At 37.7% G+C, this 25,018-nt stretch overlaps 1 protein-coding gene across 1 annotated transcript; it reads right to left on the bottom strand.

The window, feature by feature from the left end:
• Positions 1–9,820: 9,820 nt before the first annotated feature.
• Positions 9,821–24,356, bottom strand: LOC121873921 (E3 ubiquitin-protein ligase arkadia-C-like). Its single transcript, XM_042377803.1, has 6 exons — positions 24,255–24,356; positions 17,701–17,882; positions 15,309–17,202; positions 14,101–14,365; positions 13,755–13,898; positions 9,821–13,042 (listed from the first exon to the last, which is right to left on the bottom strand). Exons 2-6 carry the CDS (start codon positions 17,870–17,872, stop codon positions 12,827–12,829), a joined length of 2,691 nt encoding a protein of 896 aa, XP_042233737.1. The 5' UTR covers positions 17,873–17,882; positions 24,255–24,356; the 3' UTR covers positions 9,821–12,826.
• Between the last annotated feature and the right edge of the window lie 662 nt (positions 24,357–25,018).

The raw sequence follows: 25,018 nt of genomic DNA, 5'->3' as shown, positions 1-25,018 counted from the left end.
CTCTGCGTTCTATCGGCGAGTCATGATTTTATCCAATTTAAAACTTCCCCTCGATACCATGAGCCTTAATTTTTCTCAGAAGCCTCTGATGCGGTACTCTGTCAAATGCTTTGCTAAAGTCTAAGCAAATAACATCGTAATTTTCGTCATTATCTACTACCTTGAAGACTTTCCTAAAAAAACGTTAGCAGATTTGTTAGACAAGATTTTCCCTTTGTAAACCCATGTTGAGAGTCGTTGATTAATTTGCTTTTCTCTAGTTGACCTCCGTCATGTAAGGCGGCGCTGGTTGACCTAGACCACGAGGCATACACTGGGGAATTCACGGGGTCGGCTACTCAGCGACAAACAGCGTTTGTAGGGGAGAAATCCACTACAATATCATCATTATCATTCTTTTGTGACCATTTTATATGTGTTGGTTAGCTAATGTATATACAGTACTAGTTAAATTCACCATGATTACAACTTTCTTTCTCTGTTCACCTTTATTTTGACAGTTAAGGATTCTCTTCCCTTCCATACAGCCAAAAATGGAATGCAAGGAACATGAAACCTCCACTGATAATGGCCGCCGTCCCTACAGCTAACATCCACCAATGATGGCCGCTGTTTTGATGGATCTTAAAAAAAGGTGTTGAATAAAACCACCAGGACCAAAACTCTCAGTGTATTAAAAAGCCCAAATCACAATTCAGGACAGTTCTACAATAAGATATGGGTGAACATATTCCCTGGTAAGGTGAAAAGAACATTTAAAAGATTGAATCAGTCAGCAGCACTTGGCAACCATGTGAAATCTGTATGTTTAACCACTTATGTGAGAGAAAGAAGAGGGGGGAGCACTTATAACAGGTAACAGGGAGAAATACTTACAAAATGAGAAGGAACAGCAGTTTGAGACGAGAGAGAGAGAGAGGGGGGGGGGACACTTTGGGAGGAGAGGGGTGCACTTATGAGGAGAGGGGTGCACTTATGAGGAGAGGGGTGCACTTATGAGGAGAGGGGTGCACTTATGAGGAGAGGGAGAAACACTTTGACGGGGACAAGTACTTACAAAGAGGGTAAACCACTTATTAAAAGAGGAATAGGAGGAGGAGGAGGAAGAGGAAAGAATTAAATATATGATTATGATACATGACAATAACTGTAGATGCTAAAGTCTGTTTAAAAATTGTCCTCACGCAAAATCCATCTAACACATGCAGTGACCTTCATTAACCAAGATGTGGATTGACTTCATAGAGGGAGTCTTCTGTCATACATAAATCCCCCACAGGCAGACAATTCTTCCATTTACTGTATATTTCTTTTCCCATATACAAACAGAATATATATATATACCGGTAATGAAAACACAAAATTTGGATAACTTACAGAAAAATATATTAAATAATTTCATGGGGACTGAAAATACATAAAAGAACCTTCGATGTAAATGACAGAAAATTATATTGAAGATCCCGAGATATTTTTCTTTGATAATATCCACTCAATCAGTTTCTTAGTAACTTTGGTATGTATTAAACCACAGATGTACAGGAAACAAAGTTATGATAAAGATGAATAATTAACAGTCAAGGATGGTGTGGGTGTGTGTGTGTGTGTGTGTAATAATAACAATATCAAATTTAATAAATAATGGTTTAGTGTGTGTGTGAAACAATGCAGTTAACCCAATATTTCTCTACAAGTTAACCATCGTATTGTCTGGGGGTTCAATTGCCCTGATAAATTACTGTACTGTACTGTAACCAATTCAAGAAATACAAAACTCTACTTCAACTCATTCACTACACTTACAGTACAGTGAGTTCTGCTATAACGGGTGTTTTGATAACGCGAATTTGCTCTAACACGATTTATGAATTAGGAACGATATTTGTATAACGCGAACGCTTGTTTGCTATAACGCGATTTTTGCTTACTATTTCTCCAATTTTGTGGCACAGTGGGGTATGCTATAACGAATCTAATTGGTTCTAGGACCTTGTTCGTTATAGCATTCGTTCGTTATAGGATTAATCCGTTCCAGGCCCCCAAATACAACCACTTAACACTGAAAAATATTATATAGAATTGTAAAAATTGTAAAAAAGTGCATAAATATGCATCTAAACCCCTGAAATAAAGAATATCATTAATATTTGTAATAAAAAAACAATAAATTAGAAAAAAAAATAAATTAAATAATGTTCGTTGTAGGAGTTTCGTTCGTTATAGCATTCTCAATTTTATAGGTAAAACCGTTCGTTATAGGAATATTCACAGTAGGATCCGTTCGTTATAGCATACCCCACTGTATTAACTGTGAATATAGTAAAGAGGAATATCAACAAGAAGCGTTCTGGTGATAGAATTCCCGGTGATGATCGTAAAAGAAAGGATATAACACTTGAAGAGAAGCTCGATTTTATCAACCTCAAAATCACCCTTCTCCCCCATCAAGTAAAGTGTTACATTTACTGTATGATTTCATTATTAGATATGAATGTAACATTTATTTAGACTGTGCTATCCTTTGTGTTAGGCTAACTACTAAATTTTTTCGATTTCGAGTAATCTGCACCTAACCCTATTTTCTCCATAAGCCCTGTTATTTCTATTACGCGATTTTCTATAACACGATATTTTACAAGAACACAATTATCGCGTTATAGCAGAACTACCTGTACTGATAATTACTGTACTGTATATTCTTCCTGACAAACTATGAACCAGATGACCAATTTAAGTAAAGGTACAGCCCTTTACAGGAGGACACAATACTGAATGATCTACAACCTCGTAAGTTATGTCGGGTTTTACAGCTACACGGATTTCTTTTCTTTTATCGGCCACCCAAAGGGGAGACAGTTTACATTTACGACCATTTACTCGGCAGATGAAGAAAATAAACTCCAAATGATCTTGTCGAATGCAAAGTTTTAACCTGAAAACCAACTTCAGCCACTCGCCGACTTACGACGAGGGTTAGGGACCGACATCCAGGTCGTAAGTCGAAATGCTTAAATAATATAGAAAATCTAAAATGGGTGTCTCTTTTTCTTCTCAGCACCACAAAACACTCACTTTTAAGCTTGCCAGCCATTTTAAAGTGAATTACAGATGAAAATATTGTCTGTGTACTGACTTTGGGACATGAAAATACGTAATTTGACCACATTTTGGTACGACTGAGGCAGGTCATAAGTCGAGTAGGTCACAAATGAATTCACATCCGTCAATTATGAGTTTTTTTCAATACAATTATGTTTTGTCATTTTTATTCTTTACTTGGGGGTAATTAAAGTATTATTATTGGCATGTACCCCCCCAGAACTCTTAACCCATAACTTGGGTCTTACGCTCGTGAAATCCACTAATCTAAAAATGTCTCCGGGTTTTCACGTCTAGAGTTATGGAAGCGCCTACGGGAACTGTTCCGAAACAACTTTGTAAGAGAGAGACAAGTGAGGGGGTTGGGGGGATTAAAATTACACAGTTAGCCCACCATTATTTATGTGTGTGTGTATATTCTGTAAGGCCAAAGATCAGTGGCAAGACAATGTGTAGTACTGTAGAGTAACCTTTCAACATTATTTAGGGTTACCTTACAAGTTTCAGAGTTGACATGACACTTGACTTTTTTGTCCCAGAAGTACACACTATTTCCTGCACTGTAACCTCCATGTGTCAACCCCTAAACTGGTATAGTACCTAAACATCAAATATTACTAATGTGGGTTTTCCTTTAGGATTCTGAGATGTGATCAGTGATGTTAATATTGTAATTTTTGGGGTTAATATTAATGACAGGAAGATAACCCAAAGAAAAATTTAGACAAAATACTGAATCTTGAATAGACAAAATATTATACAGGGTATCTTAAAATATAAAAATAAAGATACTGAAATAACACTTCAACCTGAATACGAGTCAAAGAATTTAGAAGATACAAAATATTTTAATAGTGAAATAAAATTCATGTTCAGAAACCTCGGCCAGGTTTAGTGACAATGACGCGTTTTCTTTCTTTCCATCAAGTAACTTTCACACTACATGTATACTTCAGTACCGTATATTCAACCGTATTTACCGACTTTAACCACCTTACAGTATACTACGTTAATACACAAACAATACCTCTCAGCAAGATGGTACAGAAGGTCTCAGAAACTAAATACCACATAGCCTTAAATTTTCCTCTCCTTCACACCTGACCTTTTCAGAGTTGCATATTGTATAATCATGTGGTAAAAGTTACATGGTCTCCTTTTGTAAAATTTCTCAAACCAAGAATGAAATCATCTACATCACCAGTTAAGATACAATGTTGGTGTACAGGTGTATATATCAACATCAATTACTACCTCTGTACTGTGTGTGTGTCTGTACTGTATAAAACCAGCAGTTATAATCGAGAGTCTTTACACAAACTGATCACACACGACCGCAATTCATTCAAACATTCATAATTACTGTTGGCACTATTAACGGGCCTGACTCGGTGTTTAAAGATGATGGGGAATTGTGTTATGGGGCTGTAAGTATGATGGAGAACAGATACCAGCCCCAAGACAAAGTTTACCCCCCACAAACCTACAATAACTCATTAACACATATTAATTTCACATCCTAAACCATCATATAAATATTTTCCTTCATGTAATAGTACTAAATATCAAAGGCAGTTCAAGTTATGTCAATGAAATTCTCCAAAATACTGACATAATAGTGTGTCCTATTTTATAATATATAAAGTCCAGTAATTAATATACACTGTATGATTACATTACATGAACAAGTTACAGTACTGTACTTTCACCCACCAGTACTGTACTTCTAAATGCCATATACAGTACGGAGTGTTACCATAAATATATATATATATATGTATGTATGTTGTGTATTCACTGCCTAAATATCTTCCCACCTGAATATATTGTCAGTGGATCACATGGACTTGGACACATCTGGTTCATAATATAAATAATAAAAGCATAAAGTCTGTCTATGTTGTGCTGCATATAAAGGAAAAAGCAAAAAATATTAAATCTTGAAAAAACACAAAAAATTAAATTATCCCTGATATCCTGGGCAATGAAACAGGAATTGGTATTGTATATGATTTTTGTATTGTATATAAATATGAAAATACTGTGTAAAAACAAAAATTAAAACACACCTCAATGGTCATCTAATGCGACAATCACCGGTGTCAGACATAGTTATCTAACAAAATAGTCACTAGTTTTTGAACAGAGGTTAAAAAATTTGAGAGAGTTTCTGTACAGTAATAAGTCAATGGTGAACAACAGGGTAGAGCAACTATTCGACTAACAAAATAGACTAAGAGAAGAAAAAAAACTAGGACATGTAGACTTTTTTATAAAGCCTCACCTCAGAGACAGAACAGAAAGAGAGGGAAACAAAAACAGATAATTTATATAAAACTCATAACAGGTGAATTTTAATATCTTCTAACATCAGATTTCCCCGTCCAGCAAATCCTCAAGTACCGGACGCCACCGAGAATTAGCCCTGTCGAGAAGTAGCCTATTGGACCACTAATCAAAATCGACAAAAAAATTCTATCAGTGATCTGGTCCATCCTAGGTTGCATAAATTACTCTGTATAGTGTCTTATGGTATTTATTAAGAGTAACCAAATGTTAAAACAATAATAAATAAGTGCATCTCCAGGTATAGTCAATTTCAATCTTACATAACAATAATATAAATATCTTCTGTTTGGTATATTTCCAAAGTCACTTACATAACATCTGCTCTAAAATTCTTAATGAAATATCAGTAAGTTTCACAAAGTTTTTTTTTTCAAGTAGTTTCACATTCAGTTTCACTAAAATTGGTGACTGCTGAACTGTTTCATCAATCAGAAATGGAAATCTTGTGATTCGGATAAAAGTGAAGATTTCTACCAGTTATCTTGGGGGGGGGTTCTTTTCTCTGTTACTTCCCACACTTGTCATGCATCACTGTCCCTAATTATTATTCTTTCTTTCTTTCTTTAATGTTTCTCAACACCCTGAGCCACCTAATACAAAAGTGATAATAAAGGAGTACAGTATTGTAGATGAGACAGATAAAAGATAAGATAGACATTAACACAAACCCTTTCAGTTTTGATTCTGAGACACATTCAACTAGTACTATACTCCCAAGGCTCGGTAAGAACTCGACACCCATATCAAGTAATGTTATGCATTATTCTGCCTGTTCAAACATCTTAAATCACTCTCAAAATTCAATTAATTACTCCACAATGACACTAACTGGGTCTGAAAAATGCAAAGTGTGTGAGTGTCAATCGCAGCAGTACAGGACACTATGTTGAAGGGTATGGGTTGGAAGCAAAAAATGGTACGGTAGTTTAAAAGTGTTATGTTAGCCTGTAATATGACTTGTAAATATATGACTACTGTATAGTTAGACATTTACAACCACTAATATATTTATTTAAAACATGCTTTATAGTGGTGCAATTTCTTATGACTCTAACCTAGGCAGGGAAACTGATACCCTATTTCACAAGTGCCTAAATTCACACAATACACACACAGGCAAACACCTCGGTATTGATGAACTTGTTTGAGGGATGTGTGTAGTCCAGTCAGCAAAATAAAGTATCTCTACCCCTGTCACGTGTAACAAACAATCTGAAACATCGGGCGAAGATTTAAGACGTTTTGCTATTTCATAAACCTAGACAACAAATATTGCTTTTATTCCCCTCAAACAAAATATACAGTGTACTGATATTCTCATAACCACTATTGTCATTAACAGATAAATAAAATCCATGATATAATATCTAAAGGTTTAAAAAACATATATAAACATACTTATTCACAATCAATGTTAGTCAAATGTTTAACTTTCTAATGATTTTATCCCAGTACTTAAAAAATGGTACTAACTTTATCATGAGGTTTAGAATAATCCTCCCACTGTGTTGTACAAATTCATCGATATCCATTCATCGATAAAGTAATCGATCGCACGTGTATGCTTGCCGTCATATAATGCTTATGGTTTATTACTTAATCAACGTTTATCACAGAATAATATATATATACAGTATGTGGAAGGATATTCTATAGCCAGAGGTACCAAACTATCAGATACTGTACATCAACGCGTCCTAAGTTATTGCTCATTATTTATTCCACCGGACCAGTAGGCCTAGATAACTGTGCGTACTTATATTTGCTGACTGCACAAGGTGAACTTCGAGTGAGAACCCATGAAACACGCAGAAATTAGATATCGAATCATTTTACATACACAGAAAGCAGTGGAGGTGGGGGACAGACAAGGGGGCATGCAAGAGTACAAATAATCGCAGTTTATCGTTATTTGGAATAATTATATCGGTAGAGATGACGAAAAGAGATTCAAGGGTTCTCGGTTACAAAGAGGTCGTCCTGTATTATGACGATAACACAAGCACCGGTGAAATGTGAAGTATCAGTGATGCCCCGCCTATGATTACTGGACATAACAAATGATAATATCCAACAGGTTTTTAAGTGGAAGCTCCTGTCCTTTAGTCTGGGTTACAAGAGTGAGTAATAATGTCCACAGTGCCATGGCATCCAGGACACCAAGAAGGTACGGTAACCAAATTTTGATACAAGAAGAGTTCAAAATGATGAGAGAGAGAGAGGAAGGGTGAAAATAGAAGGAAAGTAAGATAAAGAGATAAGAAGAGAAAGGTTTTGGACACCAGGAAGCAGAACTTTTTTGGCCGGGTAACAATGTCACCACATTAGCCAGAAGGAACCTTAGTTAATACACTCATATAAATACCAGTGTCTTGTTATCCAAAAACATGTAATACTTGAGATGATACAAAAAGAAATTTCTTTTATAACCAACAAGTAGTTTTACAAAACAACAATCACCATAAAATGGAATTAAAAATAATTTACCAGTACATTAACTGAAGACATAATAGAAGGTAACTAACAGGTGGTGCACATATTACAGTGAGTTACCTTAATCATCTTCAGTCATGGCCGTCACTCAACAGAGCTCAGTGGCCACATGTGATATATCTCTGGTCTTGCCCACGTAAGAACATATCATCAATTATATATACAGCTTAATATACTGTATCATTAACTTAAAAGAGCTCAAAATATGATTAATGTATCCATTTGTATTCATACATAATCTATTATATATTTTGTGAATCTGTCAAAATACTATATTTTAGATAAAAGATCAGAGTGCAATGAAAAAGCTGGCCTTATAATATGCTATCAAAAATATAAATTTTCCATCTACGTTTTGAAATGAAAATGAGGAATGAAGGAGATGAGCGATACCACACAAAACTTACATATTCCTAATGGTTCTCCATGGCCGACACAGTACTGTATGGCCCCTGTAAACAAACCCAAATTGTCAAAGCCCTGGTGGCAACAGTGTCAAGGCTTTATCAGTGCAACATATATTGACACCTACCTCACCGAAGCTGTTACAATCTTGCCACACAAGAGATAGGTGTTAGGACGTCTAAAAGGAGATGCAAGAGGATAAACTTTAAAAAAATTTCCCCCCCAAAAGAGTCTTTGTAATACCATACTGCAATTGAATGACTGCCACTTTTACACTGCATTTTGTGAACAGTACATAATGGGATGTGAGAATAAGAACCTATGTCAAAACAGTACAGTAAACACAATGTTATACAGTACTGTACCATAATTTAGAGAGACATGTCAGTACAGTATGGTAAGTTAATGTAATTTACTGTAACAACTCATAAAAATAATTTCAACATGATAAAATTTAACCGACATTAGGTCCCACATTAGTTACATAACCGAGTCTGAATCTTACATAATGCCACGGGGGAAAAGATGAAGTGCAAAATCTAATATGTAATGATAAAATAAACTGTAAACATGGCTACATAATTTGAAATTTTCTCTACATAACGGGAATCCTGTGTTGTAATATGTGAAACACTACACATTAATCTGCCTCCTGAAACTGAAGTTACTTCCATGAAATCAAGTGAATAACTATGTTTTCTTTTACACACACACACACACACACACACACACACACACACACACACACACAAATTTTTATTCTTCAGTTGCTTTTTAAAATAACCATAAGTACCTATTTTTTACGCCTTTTCTTTCACAAAAAAAGTGAGACCAAATGCTACAGCGAATTAAATGAATAATCTTCCTGTGAGTATAACTACAGGCACCCCTAGATATATGATCACCCAACTTAAAATCAGGTTTCCAGGAACACAACCTGATCACACATCGAGGGATGCCTGCACTGTATAGCAAATTTAAGAGGAATCTTCATCTTGCAGTACAATATTTCAAGTAGTATGTGTATATCAATTGAGGAGCTCCCATTGACAGTGACGGATCAACCAATGGCGCCCAAATCAGATTCTTGTTACAACAGGAAGCACGACTCTTTCTTTACTCAATACAAGGTAGGGAAAGAGTCGGGCTTCCTGTCGAAACAAGAATCTGATTTGGGCGCCATTGGTTGATTCGTCACTGTCAATGAGAGCGCCTCTATTGTGCCGGGATTCATTTGAGATAGTTAAAGAAAGACAGCTTTATATTGCAAACTCAAGAGGCTAAAATATGAGGTAATGGAAATATAACTAATAACAATTATATAAAAAAAATATACCTTAAGACCCTCTACAGGTAAGTGTATAAAGTTTATATGCCATATAGATGCATAAATAATACACACAAAATCTAATATACAAAAGTTCCCTAAAGCATGACTGTGAGTGAGCCATGAGGGGAGGGGGGGAGGGGGGAGGAGGGAACCCACTGGCAATGTGAACAACGTGTGTCATTCTCTCACTGATACAGTACCGTCCTGCACACCTAACAATAACAAACAACCTCCGAAACTTTTAAGAGACAATTCTCAAAAAAAAAAAAAAAAAAAAAAAAAAAAAACTTATCTTAAGTGGAAAGAAAATATATTAAACTGCAATACTACTCTGGGAAAAATAACACGCTGGATAAAGACGGGAACACAACCGCTAGTGTCGATTATCTTTGTTTAGGAATTAGGCTGAAGCCATGCGTACACATATCAATGAAGACCGTACCTAAAACTGTACAATATTTACCACTTTTGTTTCAACGTCAAACTACGCTATTTCTGAACGCGACGAGGTTTACATCTACTGTGGTCATCTTAGTCTGTAGACGAAAATCTTATTAGTGTTATAAAAGTCCTCAGACCTTGGATGGGATTACATGTAAACAGTCAGTGACTTTGTATGACTTTTCTAGCATGATCACAACATTAATGACCTCACATATTATATCACTGATTGATGGTCATGTTGAGACATTCTCTGGTTTAAAACAAATCCCCAGACGTGAAGTTGAACATTATTCTGCCTCGAGTAACTCCGAGACTTAATAAATGTGAAGAGGCAATATCTCTCGCATTTAAAAACAAAATGCATACTGTACTTCTAGTTATCAGTTATGAGAAAATTCACGGGATATAGGTCGACACACACACACACACACTGACATAAGTTTTCTGTACCCCCACTCCTATAACCAAGAGGAGGGAGTTATCAAGACAAATACTTGCTATATATATATCATTTCCATCAGCTAGACATTATTCAAGACCTAATACACAAACCTGATAGTAGTATTTCTTTCAAGACCAAACCGGACTAGCGTTAAATTGTACTTACTGATCTTACTATAATTATCAAGAGGATGCATTAAGGCCTTGCTGTTTTCAGGGTCACACATCATTGTCTGTGAGTCTTGGCTCCCTTTGTTAAGTATGACCTGGTAGCCTGTCACTAATCATGTTCAAATGACTCCAGCCTTGATTCCAACAAAGAAGAGCACTGCAGTGTAAGAAACCAAAGGTACTAAAGTGTAACAGGTACAACACTGGATGAACCACAAAATATGAACAACTCAAATCTTGACAGTTCACCAGCCACACAAAAAGGAAAGTTTCTCATTGATGTGTTTCATGATAAAACTATTATTTAAGAATCCTTGGGAAAAAATATGTGAAATTTAAAATAAACTTCAACAAAGATATACTATTAGCCACTTAAGAAGACAAGATGAATTCTCAATATCACAAGTACAGATGAAAGGAAGGTTATTATGTAATGTGTATAGTTATGAGAAGTTCTTTAACCTTCACCACAGTTAAGGATGAGGAGAGGAAAAAAATTACAATCACACAAGATAATGAAATAAAGTGTTTACACGTGCAAACTATTACATGTTAAGAGTATCACATTCAATCAACTCACCATAAATACACAAGAACTCAGCTGTCAGTCTTAGATGTGCACCAAGTCCCTGCAGCGGCAAACATTCACACTGGCGGCATAACTACGGCAAACTTGACTATTTCTGCACCATACCTGAGTGTGTGGGGAATAGAGGACCTTTATCCCAATCCCTAGGAAACAGGTAAGAAACTGAAGAAAAAATAACCTCAATTTTGACGTCTTTCTCTGCCTTGGGTGAATTTGAAGTCGTACATAATTATGTCTTGTCCTCCTCAATGTCAACTGATACTGTACCTTATTTATACAAACAACCTGGCAGCCTAGAACTAAACAATCATCGTGATAACTACTGTACATCACTTCGATACGTACTGTACGATGCATTATCTACAGCTTTTAATAATTCAGATCTGGTTAATGGAAAATGGAGGCTGTTCCTTCTTCAATGCAGAGCGTCAAATGCCCTATCCATCCAGTTCTCTTTTCTTGGCTCCAACATCTATACAGACTACTGCCAGAGTTCTGTCTTACCCCCATTCACGTTTAGCCACACTGTTCGTGATAAGAATACACCCGTTTCAGATAAGTTTTGGCTAGAGTACATACACTTTTTTTGCACTTTCCACAAGTGTGCCCCCCATTATAATAATAAACTGCACATCCTTGTGAGTCCAGTATATTATACGATGTCTACCACTGCGTAACACAGGCACGCGCTATATCGTGCGCCGGTACACAATTAAATTTTCCTGTTATTGCACTACTAGCAAATACATTAACACAGTTTTTGCATCATCCTCCTCCAAACACAAGGGCAATTCTACTGACTACTTTGGCCAACTTTTAACAACTTTTATACATGTAGCATTTAGCTGACAATGCAACAAATAGTCCAAGATCTTAAGAAGATATGGAAGATATGTTGATGGTTTACCTTACACAGTGTGGGTTACACTGCCTCTGCCTCTAGTATTCATACATACATACATTACTGTATATATATATAATATATATATATATAAAGTAGGAGGATTAGCATAGATCCTGTATTACAATGTGAACCACAACTCCTTGCACTGGCACAATAGGTAGGATCCTCCACAGTGCTGTAGATACAAGCAATGTCCCTGAAGCTGGTCACTATCCTAAAGTCCAGCAGAAGCTTGTACTGCCCAGTGCACTGAGGATTACGCCCATGTGAGGCACCATAGTGATGCTTCACACTTGTTCAACTACTACTGTATAGCCCTTAGAAGGATGTAACATCATCCTAGTTGCATTAAGCCATTTCGTAAAATAGTTTCTTCCGGATCTCTAGTAAGTGGGAATTCTCCCCCTGATCAACCAATTATTCTGTGCTGTGGAGTTTTTTCAGGACTTCTGTGAGTCTCTTATTAAGTAGGAACTTAACTTGCTCTACCAGGTCCAGGGAAGGACTCGAGTGGGCCATGGTCCTTCCTCTGTCACCTCACAAGCACAATGGGATGAATGGGGTGGCTTCAAGATATTCCACTCTTACTAGAGTATTGATTTCATGAAGATGTGGCAGTGTAGTCCTTTGTCAGGTGAGCTTCAATATCCACCCTACAGATAGGACAGCGTTTGTTGGTCGATAACCACTGATCAACACACTCTATGTGGAAAAGATGCATACACGGCAACCTTCGTACATCTTCCTCTTCCTCAAACTCTGACAGGCAGATGGTGCACTTCTCCAGGCCATCTTCAGTTACATCTGCACGCTTCATCTGCATTGGGCACACAGTAAAACACCATAAATTAATAAAATAATATTATTAAAATTGACATGGAACAAAAATTAGTGTATACTGTACTACTGTATTATTATTGTATTACCTGAAAACTAAGCATTGACCAACAAAACTGTGATTAATGACAGAGCTGAGCAATTAGCCCAGTGCACTGTACTGTACAACAATGAACCCACCACCCTTCAGGTTAAAATGATCAATAACAATAAAAACCAACACAGAAATACATGTAACAAGAACATGAAGATAAAACTCCTAGGGAAATTCAATGCCAATTTCCTTCCCACCAGATCTCATACAGCCATTAAAAATACTAAAGATTTTATTTAAAATTTTAGTCTTAAAACAATCAACTTTAACATCAACATAATAAACTAAATCCTCCCTTAATGGCCAGTGATTTATAGAGGTCATTCAGAGATGAGACGTGGATATATGGAGAACAATAAGGAATCCAAATGTGAGTCAGTTCTAGAAGTTACAGGACTAAAGCAACATTGGGGTGAGGGTCTTTCACTTCTTACCAGAGTAGAGGCACAGAACAGCAGTACAGTACATCATCAGCAAACACTTCACATCCTATATCACTCACATGAAGTAAATAACAGTAACATTCAAAACAAAATTATTACAAATTATAATAATAATGATAACCAAAGGGTAAACCTCTAAGTAGTGAAAGTCTTACCGTCTTGTACTTGTGAGGGAAAGTGTTGCGCTCTATCGTGTTCTGCGTTGCACCTCGAGTAACCACAGGAAGTCGTCGTTGATCAACTACACGCATGTAATCTTCCAGCCGGGGGATTGCTGACCCTCGTTGGAATATTGGGAGCTAAAAAGACGAATTAGGGAGTTTGGGTCATGTTAAGGCAATGAAAGTGTCTATAAAACATGACTCATCAAAAGATTAAAGAAAGAAAAACACAAACGAATACTTTTACCATATTTAAAACACATTGTTGGTAAGTCTTACCATAACTTAAGGGTAGTACAGTACAATAAACATAAAATGATCAATTATATCAGTACAGTACCTGAGGTATGTAGGTGAGTCTAGGTGGAGGAGGCAGCTCTGGGGTTAGTGTGGGAGGTAGGGACAGGTCCAGGGGCAGCTGAGACCCACCCCCAATGTTTATGTGCAAACCAGGTCCTGGCATTGTCAAGTGTCTTGGGTCTCCACTGGCTGCTGCAGCAGCGGCAGCAGCCGCCGCAGCTGCTGCTGCCGCTGCAGCAGGCATGGACATGTGAGCTGGAGGTACAGTTCCACCATACATATGACCATATAGCCCACCGCCCTCACTGTTGAAAGATCAATTTAAACTAATGTTAGAATGACACCTGCAGCTTCTTCTCTTTATAAAATCTTCAACTATATACACTGGATGAATTTTTATCACTAAACCTTACACTGAACCCAAGTGAACATACAAGTAGAAGCTGCAGCCGTAAATCATACCCAAAGATCTCCACAGAAACTACAAGGTGGTGGCCCCAGGGAGGCGTATTGTAGCAACACTGAATCATGACACATTAGATATAAATATTTATCATTAATAACTACAAATACCAAAAGTAATTTGAAAGCAATTTAGTACAAGAAACACTTTGTGGCAAGAATTTCCAGAGTACTAGTTCAGGACATAGATGATTCTTGGTACAGTAGAGTAGAGTACACTGAGGTACAAGATGGTACTGCCAACAAAGGTTCTCACAGATGTCTGTCTAACAGGGTAGGAACATCTATGTAAGACTTACCCACCAACAACTGTACTGTACATTAACCTTGATGGCAGTGTCACATTAAGCTGCTGCTGTATTTATCAAAACTGTGACCTTGACCTTTGACTTTTTAACCACAAGCTGTCAGTTTTGTTGGTAAATAATGTATATAATTATTAACACATTGGAGTTTTACATTCTCAAGTTATGATGCTGACATATTTATTGGTTTCACAAATAGGTCACTGACCATCCTTCTTCTATGACCTACTCAGTGCAGTTTAAGTCATGATTGAAACCTACTTTCAGTGGGGTGAGTCACAGGCCAACAAATTGGACAGGCTCTTTCCTTAGTCCAATTCTATATGAGCTGATATTTTGAAAGACTTTTCCTATTGATATATTTCCTACTGTCAATTCTATCAGTTTTATGCTTATGAATCTTATAAAACATAATTACCATTACAGTATATAACATTTTGAACAAATTCTTAGTCCTTAGTAATGAACAATGAAAACTGACCTGTGAGTGTGTGCATTATGCATGAGAACATCCATTCCTGGGTGATGGTGGAGGTGAGGCGCCGTGATGTGTGTCGCATTGTGGGCAGCATTTGGAGTTGACTGGATGTCCATGGGAGTGGGAGCTGAGGGGGAGTTGGTCTGTGGTGGAACCTGTTGGTCACTGTTGGTGGAGGTAGTCGAGGTCTGGGAAGTTACGGGCTGAAGGGGCGTGAGAGAGGCTAGGCTGGTGGCTGTAGCCCCACCAAGGGTGTGCTGTCCTAATTCTTGAGTTAAAGCTCCAGCTCTGGCCATGGACTGAGTGAGAGGTTCACGTAGGCGGGGGTCTAAGCAACGTCTCTGTAGTTCTTGATACCGCTGTTGACTGTGCCATATCCTCTGGTGAATGGGATTTAATCTCGACAATGATGGATGAGTCGGGTAAGTGGCAGTTGATGTTAGGGAGGTGGGAGGGTACGACGGGAACAGCGGATGGGCGGGGAGGGCAGAATAGTAGAGTGGCGAGTCTGGTGAGTAATAGTGGTGATGATGGTGGTGATGGCCCTGACTAGGTGCCAGACTGTGGTGGTGATGGTGATGATGGTGATGAGGTGAGTGGTGGGGATGCACACAGGCCCCGTAACAGTTCCCGTGATGGTCCATCGTGAAACTTGCCGCACCGCTGGCACTCAGGCCAATGGAACCTAACGTTGGGCCACGGGGACAGGAGCAGGTGGTTGCCTGGTTGGGTTCTGAGGTGTGGTGTCCACGGCATAGTCCTACACTAGTAGCAGTATGGGTGGCAGTGGGTAATCTACCCAATACAGGAGATATTCCATACCCACTGGAAGAAGCTACAGCACATGAGGATGCAGGAGCTGGAAGTGTTACCCCAGTAGATGGCACCAGAGGTGTAGCACTCGCTACTAACACCTCATCGTCACTTTCATTAGTTAAATCCACAACATCCACAGCCCGGTTGCCTCTTGCTCCTCGCTGTACGCTTACAACCTCTATACACGAGTCTGTGTCCGAGTCGGAGTCTGAAGATGTTACCCAGTCCAGCTGCAGGTCAGGTGCAGTGGGTCCATCGTCAACCTTGTGTCTCACTCCTCGAGCACCAGGAGACATCTCTCCTTCTTCATCTTCACTGTCATCATCCTGCTGCAGATGAGAGCTGCTCCATCCACTCCTGCGTGGCTCTACTCTTCCTCTCTGAGTCTTTCCTCGACTACCTTCGGCTCCTGCACTAAGTACGCGTTTCCTCCGTACTTCACCGTTGCCTCTGTCACAGCTGCTACTTCCGCCGGAAGATGACGACCCTGAGCTACTACTACTGCTGCTACTACTACTGCCTGTTCCACTACTGGCACTGTGTGTGCTACTACTACTACTTGCATCACCACCTAAAGCTACATCACTCAAGAGGCTGAGTGGGTTTGTTGCTGTTTGGGAGTAACCCTGTGCATCAGAGAAGTCTGACGCACTACCGTAAGCAGCAGATGGTGCGCTACTGAAACTTAAACCTGGAGGATTGCTACTGAAGTCCATTGGAGCAGCAGTCTCCCCATATGTGAGAGGAGTGTGGGGGGTCTCAACATAAGAAGGGGGCTCAACTTTGGATGGTGTGGGTGGGCCAGCAGGTAGAGCCGACCCAGTCCCCGGAGGAGCATACTGTGCGGGGCTGGCCGCACTCAAGCCACCCAGCAGGTCATAATACCCATCGGGAGGGCGGTACGGCTGTGTCCCGCTGTAGAAGGCACCACTCCCAGAGGGAGGAGAAATGTCGTCCATAGCCTGGGGATGTTGTGGAGAGAGGATGGGGTAGTAAACCCCTTGTGTTGCACTTGTGCCTCCACGCTCTAACTTTACAGCTTCTGACCCACTCTCACTGCTGCACCCAACCTCGCCCACCTCTGCTGACAAATATTAATTAACAGCCATGAAGCTAATAACTCTTTAGTATATTATTTGCATTCTTAAAATTACAAGTACAGGTACTGTAAAGTAAATTACATAACATCCCCCCAAATTATTTACAGTATTTCTTTTTATGTCATCGTATGACAACTTAAGATACCTTGAGGAGCAACTTAAAGGCCCAAAACAAGGGAAAGAATAAGAAAGTAAAAAACACATCACTGACACTTTCGTAGTAAATTTTCCTCTCCACGTTCCTTCATCTTTTGATTTATTATCCAAAGGAAACATTTTCTTAAGACTTGTGTATGTTGCCCAATCTGTCCGCACCGAGAACCACGGACATGTATATACTATACTGTACAGGTCCAGTGAGTACCCAGCAACAGTACAATGAGAAAGGTGTAAAACCGTTGAAACTCTTAATTTCTATATAAATAAATACAATACCATATTCCAAGCCTCGACAATAGACCAGAGGAGAAAGTGCTCACGGGAATGACAGAGGTGTGTGACAGACGCAAAGGAACTTGGGGGGTGCACCACGCTGGGGGAGAGATGACCAACAGCAGCAGCAGGCGGGCTATTTGTTGTTTGACCGATACCCTTAGCTTGTTGGTCCCACAGCTCTGATGATCGGCCCGGGCTAACTGCTGGCTCACCCATCAGCCTAGTCCTGTAATATGAGTAATGTAAGTATTAGTATAGTAGATACAGAGTGAGATTTAAAGGTTATGCACGTGCACACACACACACACACATGCACGCACGCACACACACACACACACACACAGTCTCTATCTCTACAGCAGAAGGTATGGATCTCATGACAATTAGGAACTCCTGCTTGTTTCCACTGATAATTAAATACCTTAATGCTAAACTGAAGGGGTTTAGGTTAGCTTAGCATCAGGGCATTTAATTTATAATCAGGTAAAATAAGTGGGGGGGGAGGGGGGGGGTAGTGTACCTAACCTTCAAAGAGGACCCAAATCTTAACTCTGTAATTAAAGACAGAATGAGGGACCATCATACAGTCTAGAGGGAATTCTGGATAGTGTACAGGTCTTTTAGCTACCACCTGGGCTCCACCATAGCTCCTCTGCCTCTTGTTACCCCCATCTGCTATTAAATAAACCCCACTGGTAAAGATTCTACCATAAGAAAATAAGAACCACTCAGATCCATTAACCTAAACTGAACCTTCACCCTTCAAAAGACTCCTGGGATGAATAGTTAAGGTTTGATTCCTCCTCTACACTCAATGAAATTCCTTACTATTACAAAGGACAGACCACTCAACACTGACAAATTTAGGTCATTCCAGCCAGAAGTAGACTTAGGGCCATGATTGGTTGTTTTTCTTTTTACAGTACAGCAGGGAGTAGAGTTATCAATACAGACAAGCTATTTTACAGTACAGTAGGGAGTACAGTTATCAATACAGACAAGCTATTTTACAGTACAGTAGGGAGTAGAGTTATCAATACAGACAAGCTATTTTACAGTACAGTAGGGAGTAGAGTTATCAATACAAACAAGCTATTTTACAGTACAGTAGGGAGTAGAGTTATCAATACAGACAAGCTATTTTACAGTACAGTAGGGAGTACAGTTATCAATACAGACAAGCTATTTTACAGTACAGTAGGGAGTAGAGTTATCAATACAAACAAGCTATTTTACAGTACAGTAGGGAGTACAGTTATCAATACAGACAAGCTATTTTACAGTACAGTAGGGAGTACAGTTATCAATACAGACAAGCTATTTTACAGTACAGTAGGGAGTACAGTTATCAATACAGACAAGCTATTTTACAGTACAGCAGGGAGTACAGTTATCAATACAGACAAGCTATTTTACAGTACAGTAGGGAGTACAGTTATCAATACAAACAAGCTATTTTACAGTACAGTAGGGAGTACAGTTATCAATACAGACAAGCTATCTTACAGTACAGCAGGGAGTACAGTTATCAATACAGACAAGCTATTTTACAGTACAGTAGGGAGTACAGTTACCAATACAAACAAGCTATCTTACAGTACAGTAGGGAGTAGAGTTATCAATACAAACAAGCTATTTTACAGTACAGCAGGGAGTACAGTTATCAATACAGACAAGCTATTTTACAGTACAGTAGGGAGTAGAGTTATCAATACAGACAAGCTATTTTACAGTACAGTAGGGAGTACAGTTATCAATACAGACAAGCTATCTTACAGTACAGTAGGGAGTACAGTTATCAATACAGACAAGCTATTTTACAGTACAGCAGGGAGTACAGTTATCAATACAGACAAGCTATTTTACAGTACAGCAGGGAGTACAGTTATCAATACAGACAAGCTATCTTACAGTACAGTAGGGAGTACAGTTATCAATACAGACAAGCTATTTTACAGTACAGCAGGGAGTACAGTTACCAATACAAACAAGCTATTTTACAGCACAGTAGGGAGTAGAGTTATCAATACAAACAAGCTATTTTACAGTACAGTAGGGAGTAGAGTTATCAATACAGACAAGCTATTTTACAGTACAGTAGGGAGTAGAGTTATCAATACAAACAAGCTATTTTACAGTACAGTAGGGAGTACAGTTATCAATACAAACAAGCTATTTTACAGTACAGTAGGGAGTAGAGTTATCAATACAGATGTTTATTTATAGTACAGGGAGTACAGTTATCAATACAGATGTTTATTTTACAGTACAGTAGGGAGTATAGCTACTAATACAGACAGTTTATTTGTATAGCATACAGGGAGTACAGTTATCAATTACAGACAAGCTTATTTACAGTACAGTAGGGAGTAGAGTTATCAATACAGACAAGCTTATTTTACAGTACAGTAGGGAGTACAGCCATCAATACAGGCCAAGCCATTTTACAGTACAGGAGTACAGTTATCAATACAGACAAGCTTATTTTGTGCACAGTAGGGGAGTACAGCACACACAGACAAGTTTATTTACAGTACAGTAGGGAGTACAGTTATCAATACAGACAAGCTATTTTACAGTACAGTAGGGAGTACAGTTATCAATACAGACAAGCTATTTTACAGTACAGTAGGGAGTACAGTTATCAATACAGACAAGCTATTTTACAGTACAGCAGGGAGTACAGTTATCAATACAGACAAGCTATTTTACAGTACAGTAGGGAGTACAGTTATCAATACAAACAAGCTATTTTACAGTACAGTAGGGAGTACAGTTATCAATACAGACAAGCTATCTTACAGTACAGCAGGGAGTACAGTTATCAATACAGACAAGCTATTTTACAGTACAGTAGGGAGTACAGTTACCAATACAAACAAGCTATCTTACAGTACAGTAGGGAGTAGAGTTATCAATACAAACAAGCTATTTTACAGTACAGCAGGGAGTACAGTTATCAATACAGACAAGCTATTTTACAGTACAGTAGGGAGTAGAGTTATCAATACAGACAAGCTATTTTACAGTACAGTAGGGAGTACAGTTATCAATACAGACAAGCTATCTTACAGTACAGTAGGGAGTACAGTTATCAATACAGACAAGCTATTTTACAGTACAGCAGGGAGTACAGTTATCAATACAGACAAGCTATTTTACAGTACAGCAGGGAGTACAGTTATCAATACAGACAAGCTATCTTACAGTACAGTAGGGAGTACAGTTATCAATACAGACAAGCTATTTTACAGTACAGCAGGGAGTACAGTTACCAATACAAACAAGCTATTTTACAGCACAGTAGGGAGTAGAGTTATCAATACAAACAAGCTATTTTACAGTACAGTAGGGAGTAGAGTTATCAATACAGACAAGCTATTTTACAGTACAGTAGGGAGTACAGTTATCAATACAGACAAGCTATTTTACAGTACAGTAGGGAGTACAGTTATCAATACAAACAAGCTATTTTACAGTACAGTAGGGAGTACAGTTATCAATACAAACAAGCTATTTTACAGTACAGCAGGGAGTACAGTTATCAATACAGACAAGCTATTTTACAGTACAGTAGGGAGTACAGTTATCAATACAAACAAGCTATTTTACAGTACAGTAGGGAGTACAGTTATCAATACAACAAGCTATTTACAGTACAGCAGGGAGTACAGTTATCAATACAGACAAGCTATTTTACAGTACAGTAGGGAGTACAGTTACCAATACAGTACAGTACAGTAGGGAGTAGAGTTATCAATACAAACAAGCTATTTTACAGTACAGCAGGGAGTACAGTTATCAATACAGACAAGCTATTTTACAGTACAGTAGGGAGTAGAGTTATCAATACAGACAAGCTATTTTACAGTACAGTAGGGAGTACAGTTATCAATACAGACAAGCTATCTTACAGTACAGTAGGGAGTACAGTTATCAATACAGACAAGCTATTTTACAGTACAGTAGGGAGTACAGTTATCAATACAGACAAGCTATTTTACAGTACAGTAGGGAGTACAGTTATCAATACAGACAAGCTATTTTACAGTACAGTAGGGAGTACAGTTATCAATACAGACAAGCTATTTTACAGTACAGTAGGGAGTACAGTTATCAATACAAACAAGCTATTTTACAGTACAGCAGGGAGTAGAGTTATCAATACAGACAAGCTATTTTACAGTACAGTAGGGAGTACAGTTATCAATACAAACAAGCTATTTTACAGTACAGTAGGGAGTAGAGTTATCAATACAAACAAGCTATTTTACAGTACAGTAGGGAGTACAGTTATCAATACAAACAAGCTATTTTACAGTACAGTAGGGAGTACAGTTATCAATACAAACAAGCTATTTTACAGTACAGTAGGGAGTACAGTTATCAATACAAACAAGCTATTTTACAGTACAGCAGGGAGTAGAGTTATCAATACAGACAAGCTATTTTACAGTACAGTAGGGAGTAGAGTTATCAATACAAACAAGCTATTTTACAGTACAGTAGGGAGTACAGTTATCAATACAAACAAGCTATTTTACAGTACAGTAGGGAGTACAGTTATCAATACAAACAAGCTATTTTACAGTACAGCAGGGAGTACAGTTATCAATACAGACAAGCTATTTTACAGTACAGTAGGGAGTAGAGTTATCAATACAGACAAGCTATTTTACAGTACAGTAGGGAGTAAGTTATCAATAAACAAGCTATTTTACAGTACAGTAGGGAGTACAGTTATCAATACAGACAAGCTATTTTACAGTACAGTAGGGAGTACAGTTATCAATACAGACAAGCTATCTTACAGTACAGTAGGGAGTACAGTTATCAATACAGACAAGCTATCTTACAGTACAGTAGGGAGTACAGTTATCAATACAGACAAGCTATTTTACAAACTACGAGGAAAATTTGCAAATCTTACTACAGTATCATTATTTTTTTATATATCACATTATTATTATTATTATTTTTAATGTAAGAAAGAATAATTTACCATCAGTATCTATACAAAAATTTTACTCAAGTTGCTGGGTGTTCTTTTTTATGATACTAAATAATCGTTATTGTCTATGAAACGTTTCAATGATAATGCCTTCTGGTGGTCACAAAAACAACAATAATGGCCATCTAGTACAGGCAGCGGCAGCAGTGACATATTGCGTGCGGTCTTCAAAGATATCTTTAGTCTAACCTGACCTGACCTGGCCTGGCCTAACCTGACCTGACCTAATTTAACCTTACCTAAATATCTTGTAGACTGCATGCTATATTAACACACACTTTTATTTATTAGAAAAACTAAGGACAAAACCTGAATAAAAAATAAGTTTTTACCTATAGATATTTTTCATTACTTGCTGGTAGCTGGTTAACTCGGCCCATTGCCCTCAAATATTACCACTAGTTTACCTTGAAGTTTGTTAATTAAAAAAAAAAAAAAAAAAAAAAAAAAAAAAATAATAATAATAATAATAATATAAACTAACTTGCCTTAAACAAACACTAAGATCATAAGGTTTGGTGAAGCTACGTAGGTCACGTTAGGTTAGGTCATGTTGGGTTAGGTTAGGTCACGTTAGGTTAGGTTAGGTCATGTTAGGTTAGGTTAGATTAACTCAGGTCCAGAGGGAAAATTGACCTCCTCAAGTCTTATATTTTTCACACGTTAACTCTTAATTAAATAGTTAGTTAGGTTAGGTTAAATAGGTGTTAAGTGGGTTAAGTTGGGTTAGATTAGGTTAAATGGCTTAGGTTAGGTTACATTATTTAAATGGATTGTTAGGTTAGGTTAAATGGCTTAGGTTAGGTTACATTATTTAAATGGATTGTTAGGTTAGGTTAAATGGCTTAGGTTAGGTTACATTATTTAAATGGATTGTTAGGTTAGGTTAAATGGCTTAGGTTAGGTTACATTATTTAAATGGATTGTTAGGTTAGGTTAAATGGGTTAAGTTACATTATTTAAATGGATTGTTAGGTTAGGTTAAGTTAATTTCTAAGACCATCATAACACTTTATCGTGTCTGTAAATATCACTTGTCCAGAGATAGATTGATGTCCTCAGAAATGTCTAATTCAAGTGAAAGATTAACTAATATAATACATTACTGGAGGTAACGGGGATAACCTTTCCTGTTATGTGTCAAGTATCACCTTCATGTCCTACTAGATACCTGGTCCTCCAAATTCCTGGTTTTAAGGTTTATTAATACATATAAAGGTTCATCACATAAGGATATTAAATGACTCTGAAGATATGATCCTTTTACCTTACGAGACCTGGAGACATTACTCTTATTTATATCATTTATCATCCCTAGCTATTATATATTTATCTATCCACACCACATAAGGTAAAATATAATAGGAACCTTAACATACCCAGCCAGGAAGATATAATAAGTGGGTGTAGTAGAGAAATTAACCCCCCAAACTATTAAAACCTAAGACTTGTTAACATTTTTAGGTCTTACTCTTGGCCATCACACTCATGTTTGACTCATAACTCACTATTACTCACACTTACACTCATCTCTCTATCTTCATTCCCTCAATATATAATTAAAGAGTCGATTTGGTATACACTTACGATGGATGGTGGACTTTTGAGGTATAAAATGAATGAAAAATCTTATTTATCTTCTTCCTCTCGCCATTATTTGCCTCTCCTCCTCACAGTTCAAGAAGTAACACTAAAGTCTTTTAAAAACTTGTTTACATTTTCAACTATTTAACATTTATTCTCATTTATAATCATATCTATTATTAACCCCGTACTATAAACATGTTAAATATTTTTTATGGTTTTTAGTTAGGTTTTGGATTCATTTGTTTGTAGAAAATTATCCCTCATAATTTTCTTCCCATAGTGAAAATTATTGGAACCTGGCAGGGAATGCTACCCATAAGCCACAAGACAATGTGGCGGCCACTTTAAAATACTTCTATATTTTCATCTATATTGACTCTAAAAAACCATCATAAATGTTCCTATGCTCTCTGTATTTAGATAGATAGTACAGGTATATATATAATTATAAATATTAAGTCAAGTCAACCGAGAACAGATAGAAAAATACGTTTAAAATTTATTACCACCGAGGATTCTTCTCTTGGCTGTAGGGTGTAATTAAATATCAAGAAACCTATAAAATCGATAAATTCATGACCTCAATTAAGATATATCATAAGCCTTTCAGTACACAAGGAGGCAGCATGGCCGACATTTCATTCAACAATTTTCCTCCTCTATATAAATTTAGGAACTTATTTACAAGTGGGTGAATTTGGTGGTTCCCTGAGTATGCGTGAACCAGAGCGTTAAAATAGGTGGAGTCTTGTACCCACTCAGGC

This window comes from Homarus americanus, unplaced genomic scaffold (genome assembly GCF_018991925.1).
Source record: "Homarus americanus isolate GMGI-L3 unplaced genomic scaffold, GMGI_Hamer_2.0 scaffold55640, whole genome shotgun sequence".
NCBI lineage: Eukaryota > Metazoa > Arthropoda > Malacostraca > Decapoda > Nephropidae > Homarus > Homarus americanus.
The sequence above is the reverse complement of the archived record's forward strand: the minus strand, read 5'-3'. Positions and strand labels throughout refer to the sequence as shown.

What these genes read in the sequence shown, in the direction of transcription:
- LOC121873921 (XM_042377803.1), bottom strand. Translation starts at nt 17,872, where the DNA reads ATGGGTGAGCCAGCAGTTAGCCCGGGCCGATCATCAGAGCTGTGGGAC. An exon ending in CACACACCTCTGTCATTCCC is followed by an intron (nt 17,203 to 17,700) that starts GTGAGCACTTTC and finishes ATTTGTCAGCAG; the next exon opens with AGGTGGGCGAGGTTGGGTGC. An exon ending in CATAATGCACACACTCACAG is followed by an intron (nt 14,366 to 15,308) that starts GTCAGTTTTCAT and finishes ATCTTTCAACAG; the next exon opens with TGAGGGCGGTGGGCTATATG.